Raw genomic sequence first — 25,261 nt, 5'->3', positions numbered from 1 at the left:
TGTCTTGGTTCTAGGCTGCCAGAATGGTGTGGCTTAGCTCCAGCGGTCACTTCTGCTGTTACCCTCTACCACTGGGCTCTGATGAGGGGTGGGGGGTGTCATCCTAAGGGACAGACTGTGACAGGGGGAAGGGGTATTTTGTGATGTGGGGGTAGGACTGGCCTGATGGTAATGGGGAGACCGCTAGGAATCTTTGTCCTGGGAGGCTCAGAGAGGGGGGAAATCCCTTAGTGTTGTTCTACTTTTACAGGTTTAGAGACATTGCTTTCCATAAGGGTGTGAGGTAGGAGAAGTAGGGGACGGTTGTCTGAGAAGGACCTGGCCCTTTGAGAAGAGGTTGTGCCACTGTCTTAGCTTTCAGCTTCCATTCACACCCTGTTCAGTGGCCTCCTCCTTTAAACATGTCCCCCAACACAGCAAAGACAGTCTGGGCCCCATTGACAGCTCTACAGGCAGACAACAGAACCGTCTTTAGAGTTCTATTTCCCAGCCATAGGTGTTGGCCGCCCTGATCTTCATAGAGAGCTGAATCTCAAGATCTAGGAAAAGCTAGGCATAATGTGTGGTGCAGGAGGAGAAACACGCCAAGGCTGGGTTTCTCCTCTAGGAGCCCCAGCAATGGGGTCCTTCTCTCTGTCAGAGGTGTTCCTCCACCCAGTCTCTCCCTGGGGTACTCCCAGGCTCTAGTGACTCGATACTACCCTTTTTGCTGCGCCTCCTTTTACCTCCCAAAGCTCCCCTCCCCCACCTGAATTGGGAATGAGGCTTTGTTCTAGGATGGACTCAGCATTTCTCGAGAACCTACTATGTGCGCATCCAGTGCTTGCTGAAGTGAGGCCCTTTGCCGGCTCTGGCACTACAAGGTGCCCAAGACACAACCCCTTCCCGCACCTCCCAGGGACTCCCACACCTCCGTGTGACCTCAGCCTGCTGTGCCCACCCACTCCGCTGACCCCGCGGAGCGTGCTCGGGCTTGGAAAGGCACGTCTGTGGGTGTGAGACGGAGCCACAGCATTCGGTGACTAGGGGGAAGCCAGGTAAGTGTCCACACTTGGTCCCATCCTCGCTTGGGGACGCGAGGGAGGGAGTCCAGCCTGGGCTGTCAGGCTGCCCGCCCCCACCTCCCTCCCCCGGAGAGCTCGGATGTTCCCCGCGGTGGTGGAAGAGGGTGTGTGGGTGTCAAGGACTCACAGACCAGGCTCTGCTGTCGGCTGCAAATGGATGAGGGTTCCACACTCTGCTTCTAAGAAGGGTGAATTAGGAGCTGGAGTGGGGGGTGGTAGGTGAAGGGGAGAAAGAGGAAAAAGAGATGCGGGTGAGGGGTTACCAAGCCAGGACCGACCTTGCTTGAAAGGAAAGGAGACGTGGCAGGCAGGGAAGTCGGAAAGATGAGGCAAGGGCGGGAGGGGCTTCTCAGCAGTCGGGGCCCTTTCGTTGGAGTCTGGGGCCCTTTCTGCGGGAAAGGGGGGTTGTCCTCGCTTGATTTTCAGCTGGTCTTCCCGAAGCTTTGCCCTGGGGGCAGCAGCCGCTGGCGAGCGTGGGGGTGGTCCTCGGCCCGCAGTTTTCTCCCGAGGGTGTTGGAGAGGAGAAGGGGGACGAGGGATGGAGAGAGGTGACCGCCAGGGGGGGTGAGATTAGATTTCGGGGTGGGGGGTATCAGCTAGGGGATTGGGGCTCCAGGGTCGGGTCACCATGGGATACTGGCTCATGTTCCGGAGATGAGAAAATCCAAGAAGCCGGCAAAGAAAACCACCTTCCTCCACCACCCTTGGCACCGTACCCCTCCCCCCAGGCCCCACCACTCCCCGCACCGCCTCCCCCGGCCGCCTCGTGCTGCCCCCTGCGTTGGGACGACCGACCCACGGTTCTGATTGGCTGGAGACCGGGAGGGGGAGCCGAGGGCCGGATTGGCTGGCGGGGCCAGCGCAGGGCGGGGCGGCTGATTGGCGGAGCTGGCAGAGGGGCGCGCTGCTGATTGGCTGGGGACGAGGAAGCAGGAAGGAGGGCGGCGGAGGCTCAGCTCTCGGGGAGTTTGTGGGGGAACCGCGAGCGGCGTAGCGGATCCCGGAGCCCGGCCCCCGCCGCCCGCCCGTCCGGCTGCCTGCCCCGCCCGTCCGGCCCCCGCCGTCCGCCCGCCCCGGCCAGGCGCGCCCGCCCCCCCGACGGCCCCGCCCGGCTGCGGCCCCCGCTCCGCCCGCCCGGCCCCGGCCCCCAGGAGGAGGCGCTGACGCAGCAGCGTGGAGCCCGGGAATTGAGCGCCCCCGGGGGGTTCCAGCCGCCGGATTCCAGCCCGGCCGGGGCCTGCGGGCGCCCAGAGCCGCGCCGTCCGCGCCGCCGTCCCGGTGAGATAGGGGCCTCGGTCGAGGAGGGGGGAAGGGGCGAGCGGGCGGGCGGGAGCAAACGAGGGAGGCAGACGAGTGAAGGGGAGAGGACCGGTCGCCCGTCAGCGCGCCCCACCGAGCGCGCAGCGCCGCCGCCCCCGCCAGCCCGGGAAGGGACGGACGGACGGACGACGCGAAGCAGGTGCGGCCGCCCGCTCGCTCGCGCCGCCTCTCTCCCCCGGGTCCGGCGCCACGGTCCCGCCATCGGGGAGCGCGGAGCGCCTCGAGGTGACAGCCCCCGGGGGCCGCCCGCTTCGCAGGCCGGGGGCGGGGTGGGTGGCGGCCGCCGGGTGGCAGCTTGGCCGGGTGGCGGCGGCGCGGGCGTCCCGGGCCGCGGAGGGCGGGAGGACGCCGGTCGTTTCTTGGCCTCGGCGGAGCCGGCTCGCCTCCGAGTGCGCGGGCGGCGAGGCCCCCGCCCCCCCTGTGCCCCCTCCCCCATCGCGGTCCCTGAGGCAAGGGGCCGCGGCCGGGGGCGGCGCCGCGGGATCTCCCGCACAGGGTGGGGGGCGCCCTCCCGCGCTGGGAGCTGACCGGTTATTGCTGGATGGGGGGGCAGGGGATGGGGGCCACGCCAGGGCGGGGGGTAGTATACACTCGACCTGATCGGACTGGGAGGAAGGGAGGCGCCGAAGAAGGAAAGGAACCGGTTCGAGAAGCGAGTGTGGGCCGCGGGAGGCCCGGCGAGGACCGTGCGGAGCGGCGGCCGAGTCCGAGGTGGGGCGGGGGGATCGAAGTTGTCAGACCGCCTCCAAGTGACAGCGGGACCCAGTGGTCGCGGCCGGGCCTGGCCCTGCCCTGCCCGCCTCGCCGCCTCTTCTCCGGGGCCGGGGGCCGGGTCAGGTCGGGCCCGAGGGGCCCGCTTGGCGGCGAAGCGCCGGACAAAGGCGGCGCCGGAGCGGGCGCAGGTGGTGGCGTCGGGGAGGGGAGCGGGTCCGAGCCACCCACCCCGAGGGGCGGGCGACCGGGCCGGACTCTGCCCCGGGGATTGCGGGGGCCGGGGCGACCGCCGGGAGGAGCTGCGGCACTGGCTCACGACTCCAGTCTCGGATCGACTTGCTGTTCTGGAAAGAGTGGGGTCGAGCCAGTGGGGCAGAGGTGGGGGTGTGCACGCGGTGGGCTTGGCCAGTGGCGACCCGGTTGCTGGACTTGCCCAAGAGACAGTTCGGTGAGGAGCTCTCGAGCCTGCCAGGAATGAGGTGTTTCAGCGAGAGGAGTCTGCCCAAAAGGTTAATCCCACCTGGGACATCTCCCAGTCTCCTGTTGTCACTAGTCTTAAGAGGGCAGAAGACGAGTTGGACTGGGGACTAGGAGATACCTCCCAAAAGTGCTCCTGGACAACCGTCTTCAGTACTTTTCTTCAGCGAAAGAAGGTACTCACAGAGAGAAAGGAGAAGCTGAGTTGAGGCAGGAATTTAATGATTAAGTTTAAAAGGTTTCCTATCCCCTGAGAGACTTTGCTCCCACCCTTTCCATGCCCGTGCCTTCTGAAAAAGAGCGAAAGGGGCCCTAGAGAGACCGTGTGTTCTGGAGGAACACCACTGTCCTTGACCAACTAGAGGACATTTGGGAACCAGTGGCTTAAGCCATGAGCCCCTTTTACCCCACCAGTGACCAAGCTGGGTGCTGTTTTTCCAGTTGTAAAAACCCACTTAGAGTTCCTGTGCTCTATTCTGTGATCCCATACTTAATGGAAGAGTTGGGACCACAAAAACAGACTCAGGGTGTTTAGAGTGTAGACTTTTGTTAAAAATCCGGGTCCCACCGGGGGAAGGTTTTGATGATGAGCTGCTCCCAGCTGTGGTTGAGTGTAATCTCTGGGAAAGCAGCCTGTCACCCCTGCTTAGTCTGAGCATGGAGTTAATTCATGGCCACCCTCAGTCCCTCTCCCCAGGAGGGTCTAGACCCCAGCCTGGGTGGAGTTGAGGCTTGTGGGAAAGAAAGGGAGGTATTACCTCATGCAGGAGACTCAAAGTTTTTTCTGAGGGAATTTAATTGTATGTCTAAGATCCAGAGGATGATGAAGCATCTCAAGGTCTTTGTGTCTTCTGCGGGGCTACCCAGTGTGCATGTGATTCTTCTGGGGGCATCAGAAGGGGGTGACCTGCTCTGGCCACCAGAACAGAAAGGAGAATGGCCAAAACAATGGTTCCCTCTTTGGCTCTCTGGCAGGAGACTTATGCAAGTCAGATCAAGTAGTTAAGAGTTTGCTCTGTAGAATTTAGCCAGTGAATAGTTTCTCTCCTTTCTATCTCCTTCTCTTTCTTCCTTTCTGTTGCCCTGCTGTTCCCACGTCAGGCCTATGTTGTTGTCATGGCCTTCCTTTCCCTCCTGTTTGCACTGGCATTTCTGATCCATTTCTGTACACAGCTGCTAGATCATTCTTCATAAAGCACTCCTTCCCCCATGTCACTCCCCTACCCACAAACTTACAGTGACTCCCCGTTTCCTGCAGTCTCATCCTGGACAGTGTCCCTTAAGGCTTTCCCCTAGCCCTGATGTGCTGAGCAGGTTTATCACCCTGCATCTTTGCTCCTCTTGACTTCCCCAGTTGTCCCCAGTTAAGAGTCCCTTGCTGCCTCCTTCTCCTGCCTGAACCCTACTCATTCTTCATTTTAGACCACTCCAGGCTAGCGTTGCTTGCCTCTGAGATTGTGACCCTGGGTTTTATAACATGGCATCCTCTTGAGTGCTTTTGTCCATTGGAAGTTTCTTAAGGATAAGGACAGTATGAGTATTAAACCTGTGTGTGTGTGAGTATTCCTGGATTTGTGATACAGTGCTGTGCATGTCATTTTTATTGAATGAATTAAAGCAGTTGACTGCTTAGTTGAGTGGGAGCAGAGGGGAAACCTTCCCTTCTGTTTCCCTAGAACTCCAGATAGTATGGAGTCCTTGGTGGTTTCCGACCTTTTCTGCCTAAGGCACATACATAGGGTGTGTTTGGGGTGCTTTAGCATGGGGAGCAAATGATTGCTTCTGATTTTCCAGCTGGTGAAGAGTCTGTCCTGTGGATTGCTCACATGACACCATATAGACATGAATTGGAAAAGGGCTGTAATCCTGTTTTCCTCCTACCTCACCAGGCCATTCTCTCCACCCGGCTTTGCTGCTCTTATGCAATTTTCCTTGTTGTCCATGCTAAATGAATCCATATGTTTTATCTCTTCTCAATCCTGGGTGTAAATAGGGGAGAAAACGCGGTGCTGAGAGCAGAAGAGAAAGATTCCTGGTCTGGCCTGTGAATGGGTCTTTGGGGACTGATGTTGGAGATGTTTATAGGGGCATCGCTGACATGGGAGGCATGATCGGCCCCACACTGGACCCATCAGAAAGGACAGCTATGATCCCAGCTCTCTCGGAACTTCCATGTTTTGTTTACTACCAACCCTGGACCATGGGGAGATGGGAGAGGGGACTGGTGACTGGTTTGAGTCTAAACAGTGGAAAAAATAAATTCTGCATCCACCCCCTTTCCCCCAAACCTCCCTTTTGTGCCCCAGTTTGATGATTAATGGACCAGCATTTCCCTTCTAAGCGGGAAAGCCACCCCTCACAGTTGCCATGGCAATGCAGACCGCTCCCCCGTCAATTAAAAAAAAAAAATCCGTACTAGTTCTCTCCTCCTTGCTTCTACAGTAGCAGGAGACAGGCTACCTCTGAATGAATCTCCTGGCCTCTCTTCTCAGCTGCTCAGGCTGTTTTCTCTGTGTGTCCTAAAACACAGCCCTTCCTCTTTTCTGAGGTTCGTCTGAGTTTCTTCACTCTGAGCAAATCTTGCCCCTCTTAGATCCAACAGCCCATGGAACACTTTTACAAAGAAGCAGAGAAATTTTCTGCCTTTTTATTCATCCACAATGTAAATTAAAAACCAGAAAGAACCTTCTATCTTTTCCTTTGGGGTTAAAAAAAAAACAATCCCTCCACACCATCTCTGGTTTGTAGAGGCTTAAGTTCGGGAGCATTTTGACATCCTTAAAGGAAGTTTCAGTAAACCTGGAAGGGATTCAACCTTCAACATGAGTAGTTCACATTGGAGTTCTGTGGGGATTTTCGATTTATTTATTTTCATTTCTCTCCACCTCTCCGTCCCAGCACTCAGGAGGACTTGTGTGTTTTCATTTTTATCTGTTCTTACTCCTTTTGGCCTTGCTCCGGCAACATCTGGCCTGAGCGCCCTGTCGCAAGGTGAGTCATTAAAGAGGGGAAAAAAAAAATCTTAAGGGGAAAAAGTTGAGAGGCAGCCTGTGTCAAACTAAGGCTGCCAGTTGAAGCTGCCGGGTTTATGGAGCATTATACGAACAGCCCCAACATTAAAGGGCCTCCGTTTTATGAATGGGTTGTGAGGAATGTAAATAAGGCAGCATCTCTCAATGGGGAAGCATTTTACATAAGCAGTACTACCCTGGCCCAAGCATTTATGGGAATTTGCTAGCATAGTCTGGCAGGACTCACTTCCTTTGTGAACTTGCCATTGTGCTGGGGACTTTGTAGGGACAAGAAGAGTGCGCTTGGACACGGAGGGCAGCCCTAGCACTCTGCTCTGCGGGTCCCCAGCCTTGATGGGCCAGCTCACCCTGAGAAGATGGAGTCAAGAGCCTGTAGTGATTAGAAGCGTAGGCTCCCGGGGCCTGGGGTCCTGAGATTCTGCAGGTTCCCGCTTCATCTTCAGGCTGCTTCGACCTCCAAGGAACAAGGGACAGGGAGGTCCTGGGTGATGAAATCCTGCTCGGTTTTATGGGAGGCACCTAACTGGAGTAAAATAGACTGGTTTGAATTTCAGCTCCTTTATGTTTCCCCTGCCCACCTCCTGGTTCTGCCACTAATGAGCAGTAAACCAGCTAATAGGGAGAAGGGAGGAAGAGCAGCAGCAGTTGGGGGTGCTGCAGGCTGCCTGCTCAGGGCCAGGCAAGTGCCCTTCGCTCCACTGAGCTGGCTTTGCAGAGTGGCTGAGCACTAGCCTGGCCCTGGGGTTCCAATGGAGGGATTGCTGTCCTGCCCTAGGCAACTTGGTCTACAGGCTGAGGGTCTGAGGATTGTGGGTTTGGTGAGCAGGCCTCAGGGCAAAGTCATGTCCAGGACTTTGTGTCATGTCCTGGGAAGGATTTTCATCCAGATTCCCTTTTTCCCAGTGAGAAACACCTGCAAAGTTGGGTGGTTATTAACCTGATTCAGCCTCCCACCAAATAATAATAATAAAAATAACACTACCCTTGAGATAGATCCTCTGCAAGCATCAGGAGTAAAAGAATGGCTTTTTCTCTCAGCTTCCCTGAGGTTTGAAACAGGAACTTATTTCTGAGGCACCATAATAACCAAGTTACCTGGACAAAAAAATGACAAGTAACTCGTCTTAGTTAACAGGATCAAGCCAGGCAGAAACTCAGGGTCTACATTTTTTGGTGTGTTGCTGCCTCTGTGATGCCCAGGTCTCATCTGGAGCAGTGCTGACCACCCTTAGTTCTTCCCATCTTCAAAGCCTGTGTAGGCCTTACCCTCCTTAGATGCAGCTCTCAGTTTCCTGCATGAAGAGGAGAGGGGTGGCCCACACTTAAGCCCTTCTCCAACTGCAGCTGAGTGTCTAAAAGTGTCTGGAGAAAATTCAGTTTGTTAATCACGTTTTCATCTGGTCAGATGGTTTAGAGGTGTATTATTATTGGCCATGCCATGTGATTTTAGTCCTCCAACCAGGATTTGAACCCCAGCCCAGCAGTGGAAGCATCACGTCCTAACTGCTGGACCTCCAGGGAATGCCCTAGAGTTGAATTCTTAGTTTTTAGAGGATCTTTGTAGATAACACAGGAAACGTATTAGGGTGCTGCTTGATGCCAGGATATTGTGATGTGTATATCAGAATGGAAGATGGAGTCAGGTTTTGCAAGCCTATCTCAGTATTGGGGGCGGAGCTGTTCTCTGCCTGGAGGGTTTCACACAGTTTGGACAGAGTGTAGAAAAAATTGTAAAATAGATGAAATGACTGTAAGAGATGATTATCAGGGAGAATTGGAAGGACTTGAATTTATTCAGCCCAAAGAGGTAGCCAAGAGGTCAGGTAATATGTCTTTGAATATTAAGATGGCTGATTGGAGTGTGATGACCAAATTTCAGTCTTCATTGCAGTTCATGCTGGAGATTTCATCTGATTCAAGAGACGTGGTTAGATGTGGGGGGGGGGGGGCGTGCGGACTCTAGATTCTTTTCCTAGATTTACTGTAAAATCAAGAAAACCTGTCTTTGCAGCCCCTACCCCTTTCAAGGATATAAAATGGGTTTGTTTTAGAAGTGCATCTAAGAACATACTGGGAACCTTGAGTAGACTTTTCTGTAATAACAGTCTGTAAAATTATGTATATGTTCCCTGGCCAGTACATAGATGCCATTTAATCGTAGTACATCTTCAATTCCTTTGTGGTGAAAAATCAGGAAAAACTAATAATGTGTTAATGCCAATACTTAAAACAGCTCAGAAAAGCAAAATTGCACATGCAGGATTATTGGCCTGTGACTCAGCAGCGATCCTGTGTTGCGGTTCGGGGCGTGGACTTGGGGACTGACACCAGCCGCCCTGCCTCCGCCCTTGATGGTGCGGGAATGTGGGCAAGTTCTCTTACCTCTCTGTTCTTCTGTTTTCTCCTTGCTAGGATGAGATGATAACAGCCCCCAGGGGGTGGGGAGTGGCAAGGATGAATGAGAGTGATGGTGACTGTAAGATGTGCAATGAGAGAAATAGTCTCCCGAGATAGCTGGGCAGGTTGGAAGAGAGAAGGATGGTAGTGGAAGAAGGTTGTGCTGTGTAACATGAGAGAATTCCTAAAGTAGCCCATTGAACTGTGGATTACACTGAAGAGGCATGGTGGACTCCTGGGGATGAGGGAGAGCTTTGAGGTCAGAGTTTCTTGTCCTGGGCTCCAAGTGGTGCCATCAGTCTAGGGTAGAAATGTTATATGAAGGGGAGCAGGTGGGCAGCTAGATCTTCATTTGTTCAGCAAGCTCTTAAGCCCTGTGGATGAGATTTACTGGTAAGGAAGGCAGACCCTGCCTGTCCTGGTAGAGCTTGCATAATGGGAGTGGCACTAAACACTTAGTTAATTAGTGAGATATTCAGGTTAGGTGCCTGTAACTCTAGTAGGGGCTGCCTGTGGTTCAGTTCGTGCTGGCGGAATGTTGGGAAGGCCTGGTCTTGGGTCTTGTTCCCCACGGCTGTTTCATTCAGGAGGTCAGCACTTCGCTGGGAAGCCCGAGGGCAGAGCTCCCATGTTGGCCTGGTTGGCCAGTTTCTTCGTTCAAGACACTAGATAGCACCTCTGGTCTTGGCGAGCCATCTTAGACATCTAAGTTATTGGTTCCTGGAGTGTCCTGGTGGTTGAACCAGCCACATATCCTTTGCCATTCCTGGGCAAGTGCCTGGAGCAGGCTGGTGAGCTGTTGTGTTTTGTGGGGAACAGGGCATCAGTTCTTGAGGCTTCCTCCTGGTGGGCCTGTTGCTGAGCCTTGAGGCTCCGTGGCCCTGTTCCTGCTGTATCTCTTCCGCACTTTCACTGCCAGGAACAAATAGGTCCTGCCCCAGAGGGAGATTTGCTTCTGGCCTGCGGACTGTGGAGTCTGAGAGGCGGAGGGTCTGCGGGAGACTTAGCTCAGAGCTCCACTGTCCCTCAGCCTGGAATAATCCTGTATGGAGCCAGTGGTGGGCAGTCTGGGGAAAGTTGCCGTTGTCTCCTGCCCTTTGCAAATGTTTGTGAAGCAAATTTTCTAGAGTGCTGTCCATTTCCCACTGGGCTTGGTACACCTGGCATGAAGTAGCCCCTCAGGAAGAAGCTGGAAGTCGAGGCTCGGGTGTGCCCTCTGGGAAGCTGCCTTGGAGCTGAGCTCTCTCCACTAAGCTCTGAGCACTCTGCCACAGCCCTCACACACATTCTTGTTCTCTGTCTTCCTACCAGCTCAAGCTCCAGTTTCTCAGTTTTGCATTTTTTCATTTCATTTTTGCATTTCCAGTCTGTTTTGCATTTTTCTTCAGCTCTTTGCCTGATAACTTGACGTGTAGGGGGCAAGAATGAGCTTGTGTTGATCACCATTGTTGTATACCATTCTTATTTAACCGGGTGCTCGCAACTCTGCTGTGTCGATAAGGAAACCAGGGTTCAAGAAGTTCAAGCTGTTCGTTGATCAAGCCCACTTGGGATTAGTGGCGGCATAAAGTGGCTTCCAGCCCTGTGTGGGTCTCACCTCGCTGAGTTGTGGTGAGGGGCCAGCAAAATGTTGGCCGAATGAGCAAAGGTCACAAGAGGTGCCATGTGCCTGGGCGTGAGTGGGGGGCGCTCTGGCTTAGCTAGACCGACACCTGCCCTGAGAGGTCTGCCTGGTGCACACTGGAGCAGGGCACCTGAAAGAAACTAGGGGAAGGCAAGTCGCCTTTGGCAAGGACCTGTGCCTTTAAAAGAAAGCCTCTAAAGACTAGTTTTGTATTGCATGTGATTACCTTCTAATTTGTCAGATTTGAGTTTCTTAGAGCAGAGCACTGCGATATGACTAAATACAATGCTCTCTGCCCACTGTCCCAGCTCAGGGGGCTGTGTGTATAGATTGACTTCTAGATCCAAGGGGTAAGTCTTGTCTGCCTTACTCTCAGCCCCCTCCCTGCAGGAGGGGCCTTGCCCTAAGACTAGGAACTGACTGTTGCCAGTGAGAAAGAGGAGATTCCACCTATTCTACTGTTCCTGTATTCCTGTGTGTGCATGCTAAGTCGCTCAGTCATGTCTGACTCTTTTGCAACCCTATGGACTGTAGCCTGCCAGGCTTCTCTGCCCATGGGATTCTCCAGACAAGAACACTGGAATGGGTTGCCATGGTCTAGGGAAATCTTCCCAACCCATGGATTGAACCATCGTCTGTTACATATCCTGCATTGACAGGCGGGTTCTTTACCAGTCGGATATGGATCAACTTAGCACACACGTGCATGACATCTGACTTTGTGTCCAGAGCCAGAAGTTCTTGGAGGTTCTGGACACCTGTGTGTCTGGGCGCTCCTGCAGGGAGGGTCAGAGCAAACAGGAGTAGCCAACGCTGGGGCTGTGGGACTGGGCTGGTTGCCACACTGGACCCTGTGTCTGGTAAGGGTGGACCTTTCCTGTACCACTGCTCCCACCTCTCTGGGCTTTTGGGAGCCCCCAATGTGAATTTTGAGGAGCAGGTGGTCTGACAGACCGGAGATGGGCTTGGTGCCTCCAGGCCAGGTGAACCCAGCTCCTCAGATGGCCGCCAGACCCCGGGGACAGCCGCATCCAGACGGGTTGGCCAGTTCCCTTTGGTCGGCCGCGGCACTTCCTGCCCAGGTGTTTGTAGGAGCCCAGCCTGACTGCAGAGTGAATCGAGTACCCACAGCGAGTGAGGCTGAATGGGCACCAGGGAGGCCTTCTCTCCTCAGGGGCAGAACCCTGGGACTTGAGCTCTGAGCTGCCAGAGCCAAGACTTCTGCTCTCTCTGGGTGCCTGTGCTGAAGCCACAGTCAGATGGTGGCAGCAGGCAGTGCATGCTCTCTGATCCCATCCCCTGGATCTTTAGCATCTGAAGATCTCGCCTTTCTTGTTTCTTGGAGGCCTGGAGCAGTTGTTCAGGGTCTGTGGGATACAGTTTCTGCCCCTGCCGTCTTGCTGCATTGTAAACTGAGCCCCTCACAGTTCACCTCACACTGGGTCTTTCTCAGGAAAGCAGTGGCACTGCCGTGTTCCCTGGGGTGGACTCTCGGGGGTTTTCAGTGGAACAGTTGCAGGGTTCAGATGCAGGCTGCATTTTCAGATTTCTCGCCACCTCCGCTGGCTCTGGACTCCTGGTGTGGGGATTTGAGGGCCACGGCTGGGCTGCCCTCCCCTGTCTGTGGGATCCCCAGGATGTTGGCCTGCCGGGTTCCTACTCTGCTTGGCTCCTGCGTGGTGACTAGTATCATTCTCACCACCACTGTTAAGTAAGGTTCCTTCTGATGTGTCTCTTTGGGATGAGGAATCTGAAGTTCAGCAAATGTAAGTAAGTTATTTATGATGGGCAGACTTGGCATTTAAATCCAGGTCTGCCTGACTCAAAGCTTTGGTTTTTTCCATTTTACCAGCTCTGGGGGATTCAAGAGATACCAGCCGCATCTTTATCTGGCTTTATCACAAGAATTTCAGCAGCTTCACCTCTCTGTTTTTCCATGAAGTAACATCAGCTGAGTTTAAAAGAACAGTAGCTTGCCTTTGTGCTTTTGCTGCTTTTCTTCTCTGATAGAAGCTTTAAGAAACTCAATGTCCATGAAAAAGTATTATTCCTTTGAGAGGTGGGGATTATTCCAAAAGAGATTGCAGAGGTGGGCAGTGCTTAGCTCGGTGCCAGCTGCGTGGCTTTAGTTGTAATTGTAGGGAGGTGGCTTGGGACAGGGCCTTTCTTGACCCTCACCCAAGGGGCCACCTGGTCAGCTCTTGCCTAAGACACCCCCCTCAAGTACTCCCACCCATTAAGAATAAACCAAAAAGACCGAAAGCCAAAATTTAAAGTGCAGTGGTAAGAGAAGTTTCAGGAAGAGCACTGGGGGGAACATGGGTCCTGAACCCCTAAGGGTGAGGTGGGGGTGTGGTCTAGAGCCGGGTAATTTAGGGAGACCTACTGGCAGGGCTGAGGGCCACTTTCCAACCCAGTGCCGCCTCTGCAGGAGTGAAGCAGACTTGATCTGCTCATTCAGGCCCCTACCCGCCTCCTCCTTTCCCCTCTGGTGCCTGTGGCCCATCTCCTCCAGGCCTTTGACCTGCTCTCACACACAGTACCTTGGGGTGTGCACCACCGGGCCTAGTGGGTGGTGGGGGCTGGGTATAAGGTGCTGCTACTGTTTGAGGGCAAACTCCCCTTTTTCTGTTTCTGTGGAGATAACTTCACCCAGCCAGGCAGACTTGTGATTTTGGATTCAACCTGTGATTCGATGTGTCTTGGGCTCTGAGGACCACCAGCCGGCCACTGTGCTTCATGGCAGTTGTCAGACTGGTTTTCTTCAGTGACAGCTTGCTTGACATGGTCTCGGCAAGCTGTAATATGCCCTAGGGAGTCTCTCCTAGGAACCTTCTCCCAAGGGGGCCCAGACTACCTGTCCCTGGGAGGACAGGGCTTCCCAAAGAAGAGGAAGGTAGTCCGAGAACCTAGGCACCCTGGTGGTGTGTTGGCAGTGGTAGGAAGTTCCTGGTCTGTAAGTGGGAGAGACAGATGGCAGGGGGCTTGGCAGGGCTGGAAGGGAAACCAAGCTTTCCTGGTTCAATGGGATCTTCCCCCATTGAGGTAGGCCCCCTTGCAGGTTAGAGGGGCCCTGGCAGGCTGGGTGCCCCCTCCACCCAGCCCCACCCCAGGGAAAAGCTGCTGCCGAAGTTCTCACACATCCATCTGGCTTCAAAGCATGACTCACTCTCTTTAGCCTGGAGTGAGTGTGGTAGGCAGCAGAGACCCCAGCCTCTCCTGGGGGGTTGTGAGGGAGTGCCGTGGCTGCCTTAGGCACCACATGAGAGCTGGGAGTTGTTCTGCGGGTGACAAGATTTGGCAGATTCAGGGGAGGCTTGCAGGAGGCCTTTATGCTTGATTTGGAAATGTGACTTGCACCCTGTGATTTAGAGGCTTCCCTGGAGCATTAGCCTCAGGGACAGTGAGTGTCCCTGAGGGACTGGAGGGCTGAGAGGGAGATATAAGAGTGAATCCTCTGCAGGAAACAAGTTCTCAGGTTCTGGGGACAGCTCCAGAAAGTGGAAGGCTCCTCTCCTAATCTTTCATGTTGAGAGGGAAAGACTGAGTGGGACCAAGTATCCCAGAATCCCTGGGCCATCCATGCATGTGGCTGGTCTACCAGCCAACTAGGGGTGGAGAACAGACCAAGTCCTTCCTCGGTCTGCTAAGAATTCTTCATTGACCAGACTTGAAAACACCTCCCTCTGTTCGCTTTCCGTTTCTCATCTACCCCTCCTTAATTCTGCACTTAGTGTCCATGTCCTTAAAGGCCAGGTGACCTCAGCCTTGGCCACCAGCCATTCCCAGGCTGATTGCTGTAGTAACTTGGGGCCTGTTGAGGGGCTTTGGCCCCTGCTCAGCTTTGTGATCTGTTCCCTGTTCTCCAGGCCTTTTGGGAGTGGAGGAGGCCTGGGTGCGGACTTCCCCAGGAAGTACAGATGTCTTTCTCCTTGTTCTTGCTCCTTCACCTCTGGCACAGGGGTGCCCTGCCAGTGAGGGAAGGGCCTGGGGTTGTAAGCACCTGGGATGCTTTTGAAGGTGAAATGAGGCATTGCTAATAAGCGTGCTGAGCAATCAGGGATGGGTGGTCTCCCTGATGAGAAGCAAGAAAGTCTTAGGGAGCCTAGCAGATGCCTGGAATTTTTCAGGAGCACTGCAGTCTGTGCTTCAGGAATGAATGGATTTGCCTTCTGTGACTCTCTATCCTGCCTGGGGCCTGGTCTCTGGATATGCAGGTCCCCGCACGTGGCCAGAGCAATGCCTGGCATGCTGCCTCCCTTTTCCAGTTTTCCAAGTTCGTTCTCAGGGGTGAGGGAAACCCATGCTGCCCTCAGCCTGGTTTTCGAAGCGCTGTTTCTCGGCTAGTCTGGCTTATCTCTGGAGAGAAGAGACCCAGTGAACCCAGACACTGGCCCAAGGCCACAGGAGTTACTAGAAGGGCTCAGGACTTGGGATTTTGAGGGTTAAATCCTGGCCCTGCAGCGACTGCTCCCAGCTCCTCTTGCGGAGTGAGAGTGAATAACAATAGCAGTGGGGAAATTAAGCTGAAAAGCCGGAGGGGGGTCGCAGAATGCTGGCGAGGGCAGAGCCCAGTCTGACACCTTACTTGGCATCACCTTGCTTTGTTGGAGTATAGGTAGAGAGTGAACAGACCACCACCCGGGGAAGGGCCGGGGAGGCACCCGCCCACCCCGCCCCTCAGTTCTTCAATGCCTATGCCATGCCAGCTTCCTGCACACAGCCTACTTTTTCATTTAGGAGGAGACTCAGGGGGCCCTAGGTATGTGGGAGGTGGGGGTGTCTGCCATGCACATTTAGGGGGTGATGCCTGGTCATGGGCATTGTCCTGGGGCTCTAGGTTTCCAGTGATTCTCTCCTCCATCCTTCCCCTTTCTGGCATCTTGCCTACCTGGAGGGAGTCCTGATAAAAAGGGCTGGACTAACATGGCTGAGCGGCTTTGTCCCCTGAGTCAGTTCTTCCCTTTGGTACTTTCTTTTCCCAGCTCTTGGTGGCTGGTGGACTTTTAAGGATGTACCACAGGTCTAGAGTGTGGTCCGTGGGTCTCCTACCTGGGAACCCTGGCCCCAACCTTACTGCCATCCCTCCCCCAGGTACTGGGCTGTTTGGAATCTGAACTAAGGTGGGGCTGGCTCCAGGGGCTGGGTGATACCTCCCCTCACAGGCTCCTCACAGCCAGGCCTTCACCCTTCAGGGGGCTTTGCAGCAATACCCAGGTTATGGCCGTCCACTGTACTTGCCAGGCAGGTGTCCTCACAGACTAGACTTGGCCTTCTCCACAGCCCAGCAGGCAGGTTCCTCATCTCAGCTTCTCACTGTCCATCTCCTTATCCTCCTTGGACAATCTCCGAGGCCCCAGGAAGGGGGAGGGATTGATCGTGTCTTTGAGGGACTAGATGGACTCCCACCACCCAAGCCACTATCCTGCTTCAGTGTCCTCAAGAGTCTCTTCCTGTCCTGTGATGAATATCCAGTGGGAGAAAAACAGGTGGAAACAGCTGCATATTTTGTCCCCAGCCTTTTCTGTCTTCTGACTCTGGGTTTGCATCGCGCCATAGGCTCCCCAGGTGCTTGGTTCAGAGGAGAGTGGGGTAGCCAGTCCATGCACAGCTGCTGGTAGCCTGACCCCACTAGACTTTTGCACTCTGGAAGAGGGGTCCTAAGAAAATCCAGGCTGGAAATGCAGTGAGGGTAGGCCAGAGTTATTGTAGCGGATGCTGGAAGGGCTTCAGTGGGGGAGAAGGCAGACCAGGACAGGCTTCTCTCATTGCCTGTTTCTGTCCTGCAGGTTGGAGATACTCCATGACACACACTCGGAGGAAGTCTCTTCCCATGCTGAGTTCAGGCCCCACAGGCCGCCAGGAGCCCCTGCAAATGGAAGGCAGCAGTGTGGAGCAGCGGGCAGAGGGCGTGGAGCCAGGTCCTCCTGAGAGCCCGGAGCATCTTACAGGGCGCCGCAAGAACTACCCACTGCGGAAGCGCCCGTTAGTTCCCGAGAAGCCCAAGACCTGCAAAGTGCTGCTGACCCGCCTGGAGAATGTGGCCGGTCCACGGAGCGCAGATGAGGCTGATGAGCTGCCCCCCGACCTGCCCAAGCCCCCTAGCCCAACCCCATCCAGCGAGGACACTGCCCTCTCACAGCCCCGCAAGCGGCGCCTGGCCTCCCTCAACGCCGAGGCCCTCAATAACCTGCTGCTGGAGCGGGAGGAGACCAGTAGCGTGGCGGGCACTCGCCGCAGCCGAGGAGGAGACCCCCACCGCAGCCGGGACCGTGACCGGGCTACTGGAGGCTGGGCCTCCTCTAAGAAGCGGCCCCGGCTTGGGAACCTTGGAGAAGGAAGTCGGGACCTATCTCCAGAGCTGGCACCGGATGAAGGGGCCCGCAGAGATGGTGATCCAACTCCCAAGAGACTGGCCAGCCTGAATGCAGCTGCCTTCCTGAAGCTGAGCCAGGAGCGGGAGCTCCCCCTGCGGCCGCCTCGTGCCCACCCTGAAGCAGATGGGCACTCTGCAGAGCCACCAGCACCCAAGGGCCTGAGGCCTAAGTGGGCCAAGGTCAACGGCAAGAACTATCCCAAGGCCCGACAGGGGGCTGGCAGCTCTGGGGAGGCTGCAGGCCCACCCGGCTGGCAAGGGTGCCCCGAGGAGCCTTGGCCATCTTCCCCTCCTCGTGGGCCAGCCAGCCAGCCAGCTTACCAGCCTTTGAGCAAGGCTCTGGAGAGCCCCTTAGGGCTGCGCCCACAGCTGCCCCTGCTGATGGGGGGCCAGGCAGCCCTGAAGCCGGAGCCTGGGCGCCCAGGCGAGGAGTCACCTGCCCCCAAGCAGGAACTGCACCAGCCCTCGTTCCCCACACCGCAACTCTCCCCGCTCCCGATGCCTGGCAACCCTGCTGACTACAATGGCCTGTATGGTCGGCCTGAGCTCACCGCATTGGGCAACTTCTATCTGTACTGCAGCCAAGACAGGCTGCAGTGTGGGGGCTACTCTTCCTGCCCCATGCTCCCTGAGGGCAAGCTGTCCCCAGTGGCTGCACCTAACGAGGGGCTTCTCTTGGCTCCAAGCTCAGTGCCTGCAGGCACCCCTTTCCAGCACCCTCCATGGGGTTCTCGCTATTGCTCCGATGAGGATACTGGAGCAAATGGCTACAGCATCTGTGAAATGTTGTCCACGTCTCTTACCCACATCGGCACTACCTGTGGCGGCTGCCCCTACAAAATGCCTTTTGCAGCAGGTATGCCTTCCTAGAGGTGGGGTATCCCAGGGCATCTCTGAGACGCGGTGTCCCAGGAAAGTGGGCCGTGGACTGGGGTGGGGTGCCTTCGCATCTACAACTGCATGGGAAGGCAAGGGGTTTTGAGAAGGGCGGATTCCCCGATTTTGTGCGATCAGCCTAGGAAATTCCCAGGAAAGAGGCCCATGTTTAGTTCTCAGCAGCCCTGCTGTGTCCCTGCTGTCTGTAGAGGTTTCTCAACTTGGCAGTTGGCAGCATTGTGGTGGTAGAAAGGGCAAGGACAGTCTCTCCTGCCTCCCCACTGGGATACCCATTCTTAGACTTTGAGTAGCAAGTTAGATGTTGAAATTAGCACTTGTGCCATATTGTTCCCATGTCCCTTTTGCCTTCCTTGAGGAAAACTAGAATTCGTTACTTCCCAGGAACCCAGACCATCTGCTTGCCAACCAAGTGCAGTATCCATGGGAGGGATGGTGGATACTAGGCCTGGTAGGCGGTGCCAGCTATATTAGGGTAGTTTCATCCTGGCCGTGCAGGCCTTGAAAGAGAAGTAATGCTCAGACTTAGTATCGCCTTGCTAGGTGTGGACCAGGTGGGCACACCCGGAGAACAGACAGGCTGCTGTTGGGGCCTGTGGCTTTGGTGTGTACCCTCTCAGCAAGATCAGACAACTGAGAGCTCATGCTGTAGCTGATGAGACAGCTCTAAGTGATCTCTCTGCCCCTAAACTGGCAGGAGTGTCTTCACATGCCTCTCCAGGCTCCCTTCCAGGCAGAAATGACATGACCAGAGCCATGCTGGCCAGCACGTCTGCCATGCTGCTGGTGAAGTGAGGGGCCATGCCTTCTCAGGGCTTTCTGCCTTCTCCTCCACAGCCCTTCTCGAAGGGGTCTATAAAACAACTTAATAGACTGCTTGACTCTCGCCAGACTGGTTGTTTCAGGTTCTGGCGTGAGTAGGAGCTCTGGAGAAATGAGAACAGGCTTCTTCTTAGGCTTTTATTTCTCTTCTGTACCACTCCCTAAGTTTAGTCACCTAACCCGTGGGACCCAAGACCCTTAGCCCTTTGCCCTGGGACACCAGTAAGTACCATGTGCCAGGTGCTTTTTCTTGATGCTTTATATGTTGGAGGCCATATGGCATGTTAATTGAGCACAGACTCTGTGGCCAGACTGAAATGTTCTCCCCAGCCATGTGATCGATCGTGTGACAAACCAGTAACTGCTCTGTGTCTCAGTTTCCTTAATTGTAAAATGAGAGTAGTGGCACCCACCTCCTGGGCTTGTTGTGAGGATGAGATGAGTTGATAGAAAAATGCCTAGGACATACTACATGATACTCGAAACTACTGCTTTTGTGGCAAGGCACTGAGAGGTAAAGTGACTTGCCTGAGGTCACACAGCTGGGGAGTGGCAGATCAGGGACTCACATCCTCATCTAGCTTCAGATCCCCTGTTCCCAATCACTGTGGAGGCCTTTAGAAAAGGAATATTAAGTCAGAGCTAGAGATGCTGTTCCCATTCTACTTCTTTCAGGCTAGAAGAGGAGATGGAGATGTCTATGGGCCAGTCTCCCAAGGTCAAGGAAAACCATTGGCAGTCACTGATCATCTACCTTAAGGGCCTCTGACCCCACCTGCCACTGCATTGGCCTTTGGGTTCACACTTAGAATTAAGATGGAAGCAGGCTTCCCTGATAGCTCAGTTGGTAAAGAATCCGCCTGCAATGCAGGAGACCTGGGTTTAATCCCTGGGTTGGGAAGATCCCCTGGAGAAGGGAAAGGCTATCCACTCCAGTATTCTGGCCTGGAGAATTCCATGGACTGTATAGTCCATGGGGTCGCAGAGTCAGACACAACTGAACAACTTTCACTTTCAGGCTCTGAAAGCAGAGGTGCTGGGGATTCACTGCTTGTCCTTACCTGCCTTGATTCCCTCTCTCATTTTCCCAGAAGGCTGCAGATCCCTGGGCCAGCTGGAATTTCCTCTCCCGGCAGCCGGCCACCCTGCCTCACCTGCCCACCCCCTCCTGGGGTGCCCTGTGCCCAGCGTGCCACCTGCAGCAGAGCCCGTCCCCCATCTTCAGACACCCACCTCGGAGCCCCAGACAGTAGCCCGCGCGTGCCCTCAGAGCGCCAAGCCTCCTAGTGGCTCCAAGTCAGGTCTGCGCACGGGCTCCAGCTGTAGGCACACTGCGCGGAGCAAGGCCGCCCGCAGGCCCAGCCACCCCAAGCAGCCTCGCGTCCAGCGCCCACGCCCCCGCCGCCGTCGCCGCCGCCGCACTAATGGCTGGGTGCCCGTCGGGGCTGCCTGCGAGAAGGCCGTCTATGTCTTGGTGAGCGCCAGCTCCCAGCCGATGGGGAGAAGGGAGGGTGGTGGCAGGGACACAGGACCTGCAGCGAGGTGGATCCCAGCCACCCCTGTCTCTGGCCACTCTGAGAGGTGACAAGAGGTTCCAGCTCAGTTTCACCCTGGGGAAGTGATCACGCTGGCCCAGCCTGCTCCCCCAGCCCCTCCTGACCTGGTGCCCTGTGCCTTGGGGAGTCAGGGGATACACAGTCAGTCACAGCTGGTGGCTTCCATCTCCATCACTGACTCTCAGAGAGGCCTCCTGATGAGTCTTCACCTCTCTTCCTGGATTGTAAAGTAGAGGACTTCCCTGGAGACTTTTTGGATAAGTATGTACAGGGGAAATGGGATAAGCATAGGAAATTAGTGACACAGGAATGTCTGGGATGATGAAAAGAATGTCAGCTAAAATGTATTGAGCACTTCTGAGGGGCCAGGACTGAGTGAAGTTTTTGCATGCGTTATCCACTTTCATCCCCGCCACTGCCCTGTGAGGTACGCCGCACCCTGTGGTCCTGTAACTACCCTCATTTGAAGACAGGCTTAGCAGTAGATTAATTTGCCCAAGGCTTCACCACTTACTGTGGTGGTTTAAGAGTCAAAGTCAGACTGTCCATTAGGAAACTTGACCGCCCGGTGCTGGGGGCTTGGAGCGCAAAAGCCGGCTGTCAGGGGTCAGGTGTTCAGACACAGCCCCAGAAGTTTCGAGTCACTCTCTTACCTCTGCTCTCGTTTATCGCCCTTTCTCCCACTCTGCCCCGAAAGCCAGGCTCAGGGAGGAGGGGACAGAGCGCTCGCCGCTTTTGTAGTCTGCTGTCCTCAGTGGTTTGAGTGCTCTGAGGAGATCACAGAGGGAAACGACATCACTCCCTCCCCATGCTGAGTGTGGCCCCACAAGCCTTGTTTGTGTCCCTGGTTTGTTGCTCAGGATGAACCGGAACCAGCCATCCGAAAGAGCTACCAGGCAGTGGAGCGGCATGGAGAGACGATCCGAGTCCGGGACACTGTCCTGCTCAAGTCAGGCCCTCGGAAGACGTCCACACCTTATGTGGCCAAGATCTCTGCCCTCTGGGAGAACCCCGAATCAGGTACCCCCTGCCTAGAGTTCAGCCGGGCACTAGTGTCCTACATTCTTAGCAGAGTCTGCCTCCTTCTAAGCCAGCGTCTGTCTGTTGCTCAGGGCTGCAGACAGCCTTGGGCTGGGCTTGGATCAGCTCATTAACCTTTCCAGCTATCAGGGACTGGGCACCCATCACCCTGCCTCACCTGTCAGTGCCTTTTTCTCCTTCCTCCACGCCTAACAGCATTCTCAGCCACTGAGTTACCAGACTTGGCCCAAGGCAGGGGATGGGGTGGCCAGAGCTCACAGGATTGGCCCAGGCTTTGAAGTTGGATGAGCCTCCAGGGCAGGTGGCCAGCCCGCCTGCCCATCTCAGTCATTCTGGAGTTGCCAGCTCAAGCCCTGATTGCTTCTGTTTCCCTCAGGAGAGCTGATGATGAGCCTCTTGTGGTATTACAGACCAGAGCACTTACAGGGTGGCCGTAGTCCCAGCATGCACGAGGTGAGCTGCCTGGTGGCGGGGAGGCAGGGGCATGGAGAGCATGGTATGGGGCAGCAGCCTGGCTGGTCTGGTCCCTGGACTTGTCACCTTGGACACAGAGAACCTGGGGAAGGGCCTGAGTTGTAGCCTCTTTTGCTAACACTGCCCAGTTCATGTTTCAGTGGGTCTTTTGTCCTGAAAGGCGGGGCAGAAAGGGGCCCCCTAAGGCAGGGGGTGCCAGAATGGGAACAAGTATATACGTCCTCCTGGTGACAGGAAGGGGGAGTGCACACCTTTAGTGTCTGCAGCGTGAGAGGGAGGGGAGGGAACACTCTCCCGACACACATGGGTATCTCCCAAGCCCTGCACTCGGAGAGGTGACGCCATCTGGGTGTGATTGCTCCACCCCCAGACTGGACTCCCTTTTGCTCTTTTTCCCCTTTCTGGGACCTTTTTCCTCTAACCGGGAGGATGTGCACAGTTGTTGGGGGTCAGGAGGCTGATGTCAGTCAGGGGCTGGAGCAGGCACCTGGCTCCTCCTGAGAAGGACAGGACCTAGGAGGAATGCCCTGGGCTGTTTGATGAGAACAGTTAGGCTGAAATTCCAGGGAAGCTCCTTGGCTTCCTGGGCGCTAGCTGGAGTTAATCTATTTCTGGTCAGGAGTCCCAGCAGAGTTCATGTCCATCTTGCTCTTGAAGTTAGGTGCGTCCCACCCTGGTAGCCAACCTCCTTCTGTCTCCCCTTGAGCCTTTGCAGAATGAAGTCTTTGCTTCGCGACATCAAGACCAGAACAGTGTAGCCTGCATCGAAGAGAAGTGCTACGTGCTGACCTTTGCCGAGTACTGCAGGTGGGTGGTGCCCTGTACCTCTGGCTTGCCTCTCCCCTCAGACTCCCCAGACTATTTGTGGGTTGCCTGTGATCCCCAAGGGGATTTGACTCATTGGACCTGACCTCCTAGAACTTTTTTCCAGTCTGCTTCCATCATCTGATTTTTATAGGAGAAAAAATAAAATTGTTCCCCTTTTGAGGCAGAGTGAATTGGGACAGAGTTTCAGGGGTGGGGATGGTCACAGTACTGCTGTCAGAAGGAAATCAAGGAGAATTGGCAGGTGTTTGGTAGGGAGGTTCGGTAGGTGTGGGTCCCCAGTGACCAAGAAGATGGAGTGGTGGTTGGCAGAGAGGGCATAAACCCCAGGACAGGAATGGAGGCAGCAGCTGCCCTTGTGGAGGCGGGAGGGGATGTCCAGCTCTCTGGGCAGGGTGGAGAAGGAACTGGTCTTTCTGCTAAGACAGCTGTGAATGGTGTGTCACTGCAGATTCTGTGCCATGGCCAAGCGCCGGGGCGAGGGGCTCCCCAGCCGAAAGACAGCACTGGTGCCCCCATCTGTGGACTACTCCACCCCGCCACACCGCACGGTGCCCGAGGACACGGACCCTGAGCTGGTGTTTCTTTGCCGCCATGTTTATGACTTCCGCCATGGCCGCATCCTCAAGAACCCCCAGTAGCCTCCTCACACCCATGCTGGGGCTGCCCACGGGCAAATGGGGCTCAGGGCAGGGGGCACTGCTTGAAGCACAGCACTTGGTTAAGGGGCCACAGGAGCTCAAGGTGGCTGGCCTGTGGTTCTCTTGTGGGGGAGGGCAGGGGCCTCTGTGGGATTGGGCCCCATGGGAGGGAAGGGGAGGCCAGGGTATAAGAAAAGCATCAGAACCTTCAGCTTGGCCCAGGGTGCCTCTCTGGGGTCCATGGGCAGAGGCTCCTAAAGAAGCAGTCTTCCCTGAGGCTGGGCCAAGCCTGAGGGGCATGGGCCCTGGAGGGACTGGGGGAAGGTCCTTCAGGAACCATGCCCTTCTTTATCCTCCCCTGGGCCCTTCAAGGGGGCATGGGAGCCAGCTTTACCTCACCCACTGTGACCCGCTGCCTCCCCATTAGCCTGGGACCAGGCTCTCCCAGATTCTAGCACAGCTCCGAGCCCATTCCTTTGAGACCTGGAGAGCCAGTGTCTGGCTCCCAGAGCGTTGACTTTCTCTTGCTGGACTTGGGGCCTTTCTCTGGCATTCCTCCTTTGCCCTTGCAGTAGCCCTTGGTGCTGGGACAAGTTACCAGCCCTCACAGTCATGGGTGTGGCCCCCTCGTGGGAGTCAGCTTCCTGTCCACCTCCTGGTGAAGGCCACCCAGCAGGTCTGGCTTCCCAGAAGTTAACTGATTAACGCGGGCTTTGTCATGTCTGGGAGAGCAGAAGGGAGCTGGGAGGGGGTGGGGGCAGGGGGCAAGGAAAATTGCTACCTGATTTATTGAAGACTTCTCCTCTTGCCTTACACTTGGAGGTTCTAGGAAACCTCTTGCAGAACTTCACACATGACTCTTCAAGCCACACCCACCTGAAATCAAACCAAAGGAGTGCTGTGGCTCCCTTTGCCCCCGACACCCCTTTCCCTAGTCTTTTGTAGATTGCACTAATTTACATCCCAGCAAGAATCAACACTGTATCAGTCCACAGACCTGCTGAGCTGCAGCCACTCACTCTAGGAGCTAAGGACCTGCATTTTTAGTTTGTTCCTGTTGCCAAGGGGCCCTGTTCTCACCTCATGCCGCTCCCCAGAGTAGATTAGGAGGCTCAGCCCCCTGCTGTCCATGCCAGGACTAGGCCCTGGCCCTGGGGCACTCTGTGGGGGCTGGAGCAGCCTGGTTCTTTCCTATTTGTACCAAAGAGGAGCCTGACGAGGAGAGGGAGCATGGCTTGGGCCTGGCGCTGGGCGCATGCTCAGCAGTTCTGCAGGGTACCACCTTGGGGACAGGAGCCAAGGAGGGCAGCACTGGGTCCCCCTCCCCTAGAGAGGGGCAGACACGGACCCCACAGGCTGAGTAGGTGGCACTGGGTGAGGACGGTTGGGCAGGAGCTGGAGAGGGAGGTGGAAGCAAACCCTGAGGGCACACCCAGCAGTCCCCAGCCCTGCCTTGTCCCTGAGCAGACAGCTCCTCCTGATTCGTCACCAGGCTCAGGTGAGGCCTGGACCATTCAGAGGTGAATTCATACATGGGAAACCCAATCTCAAACCCCAAAGGAAGAAACTTGGGTCCCTTCTTATTGAATAAGCTGTTTGGAGGAAAACATCAGTCAAGGAGGGTGGGGGAGTAAGAGAGGGTGGCAGAGTGGGAGCTGCTAAGGAGCCCAGCCTCACCCAGCAGGAGGTCAGGCCTCCTCCAGGGAGGCGGGGTCCACTGCCCAGAACTTAAATGCTTTTGAAATCTCTTAGATGTGGAAATATTTTTCGAACCTGAAAATGCAGCTGGTAGAATTTCAGTGGAAGCATAATTCATGTAAAATATATTTTAGTTGATATTTTGTAAAATGCACTTTTTGTGTGTGTCGACCCTGGTTTCTCAGATCTGTATTTCAGTGTTTACAAGGGAGGGAGGACCTTTCCTCACCTCCCTTTTGACAGAGATTAGAAGTACTTCTCTAAGAAAAAAATAAATTTGAGAAATTGTATTAATTTAGAAAAGGA

General features: G+C 55.4%; 1 protein-coding gene across 5 annotated transcripts; it reads left to right on the top strand.

The window, feature by feature from the left end:
• Nucleotides 1-1,014: 1,014 nt before the first annotated feature.
• BAHD1 (bromo adjacent homology domain containing 1) lies at nucleotides 1,015-25,261 on the top strand. Of its 5 annotated transcripts, none has more exons than XM_044925208.1 (7): nucleotides 1,015-1,037; nucleotides 16,418-17,860; nucleotides 19,812-20,194; nucleotides 21,137-21,296; nucleotides 21,694-21,770; nucleotides 22,498-22,598; nucleotides 23,068-25,261. In XM_044925208.1, exons 2-7 carry the CDS (start codon nucleotides 16,432-16,434, stop codon nucleotides 23,255-23,257), a joined length of 2,340 nt encoding a protein of 779 aa, XP_044781143.1. In that variant the 5' UTR covers nucleotides 1,015-1,037; nucleotides 16,418-16,431; the 3' UTR covers nucleotides 23,258-25,261. The 5 variants fall into 5 exon arrangements, with proteins under 5 accessions (XP_044781143.1, XP_025151693.1, XP_025151694.1 ...); XM_025295908.2 differs by lacking the exon at nucleotides 1,015-1,037 and adding an exon at nucleotides 2,216-2,342 and having other exon boundaries at nucleotides 19,815-20,194; XM_025295909.2 differs by lacking the exon at nucleotides 1,015-1,037 and adding an exon at nucleotides 2,216-2,342 and having other exon boundaries at nucleotides 22,507-22,598.

The sequence above is a fragment of the Bubalus bubalis genome, chromosome 11, assembly GCF_019923935.1.
Source record: "Bubalus bubalis isolate 160015118507 breed Murrah chromosome 11, NDDB_SH_1, whole genome shotgun sequence".
Taxonomy (NCBI): domain Eukaryota; kingdom Metazoa; phylum Chordata; class Mammalia; order Artiodactyla; family Bovidae; genus Bubalus; species Bubalus bubalis.
This window is presented reverse-complemented; position numbering and strand designations above follow the sequence as displayed.

Coding starts and splice junctions, on each gene's coding strand:
- BAHD1 (XM_044925208.1), top strand. CDS start 16,432: ATGACACACACTCGGAGGAAGTCTCTTCCCATGCTGAGTTCAGGCCCC. Junction 21,771..22,497: donor GTAGTCCCAGCATGCACGAG/GTGAGCTGCCTG, acceptor TCTCCCCTTGAG/CCTTTGCAGAATGAAGTCTT. Junction 22,599..23,067: donor ACCTTTGCCGAGTACTGCAG/GTGGGTGGTGCC, acceptor GTGTCACTGCAG/ATTCTGTGCCATGGCCAAGC.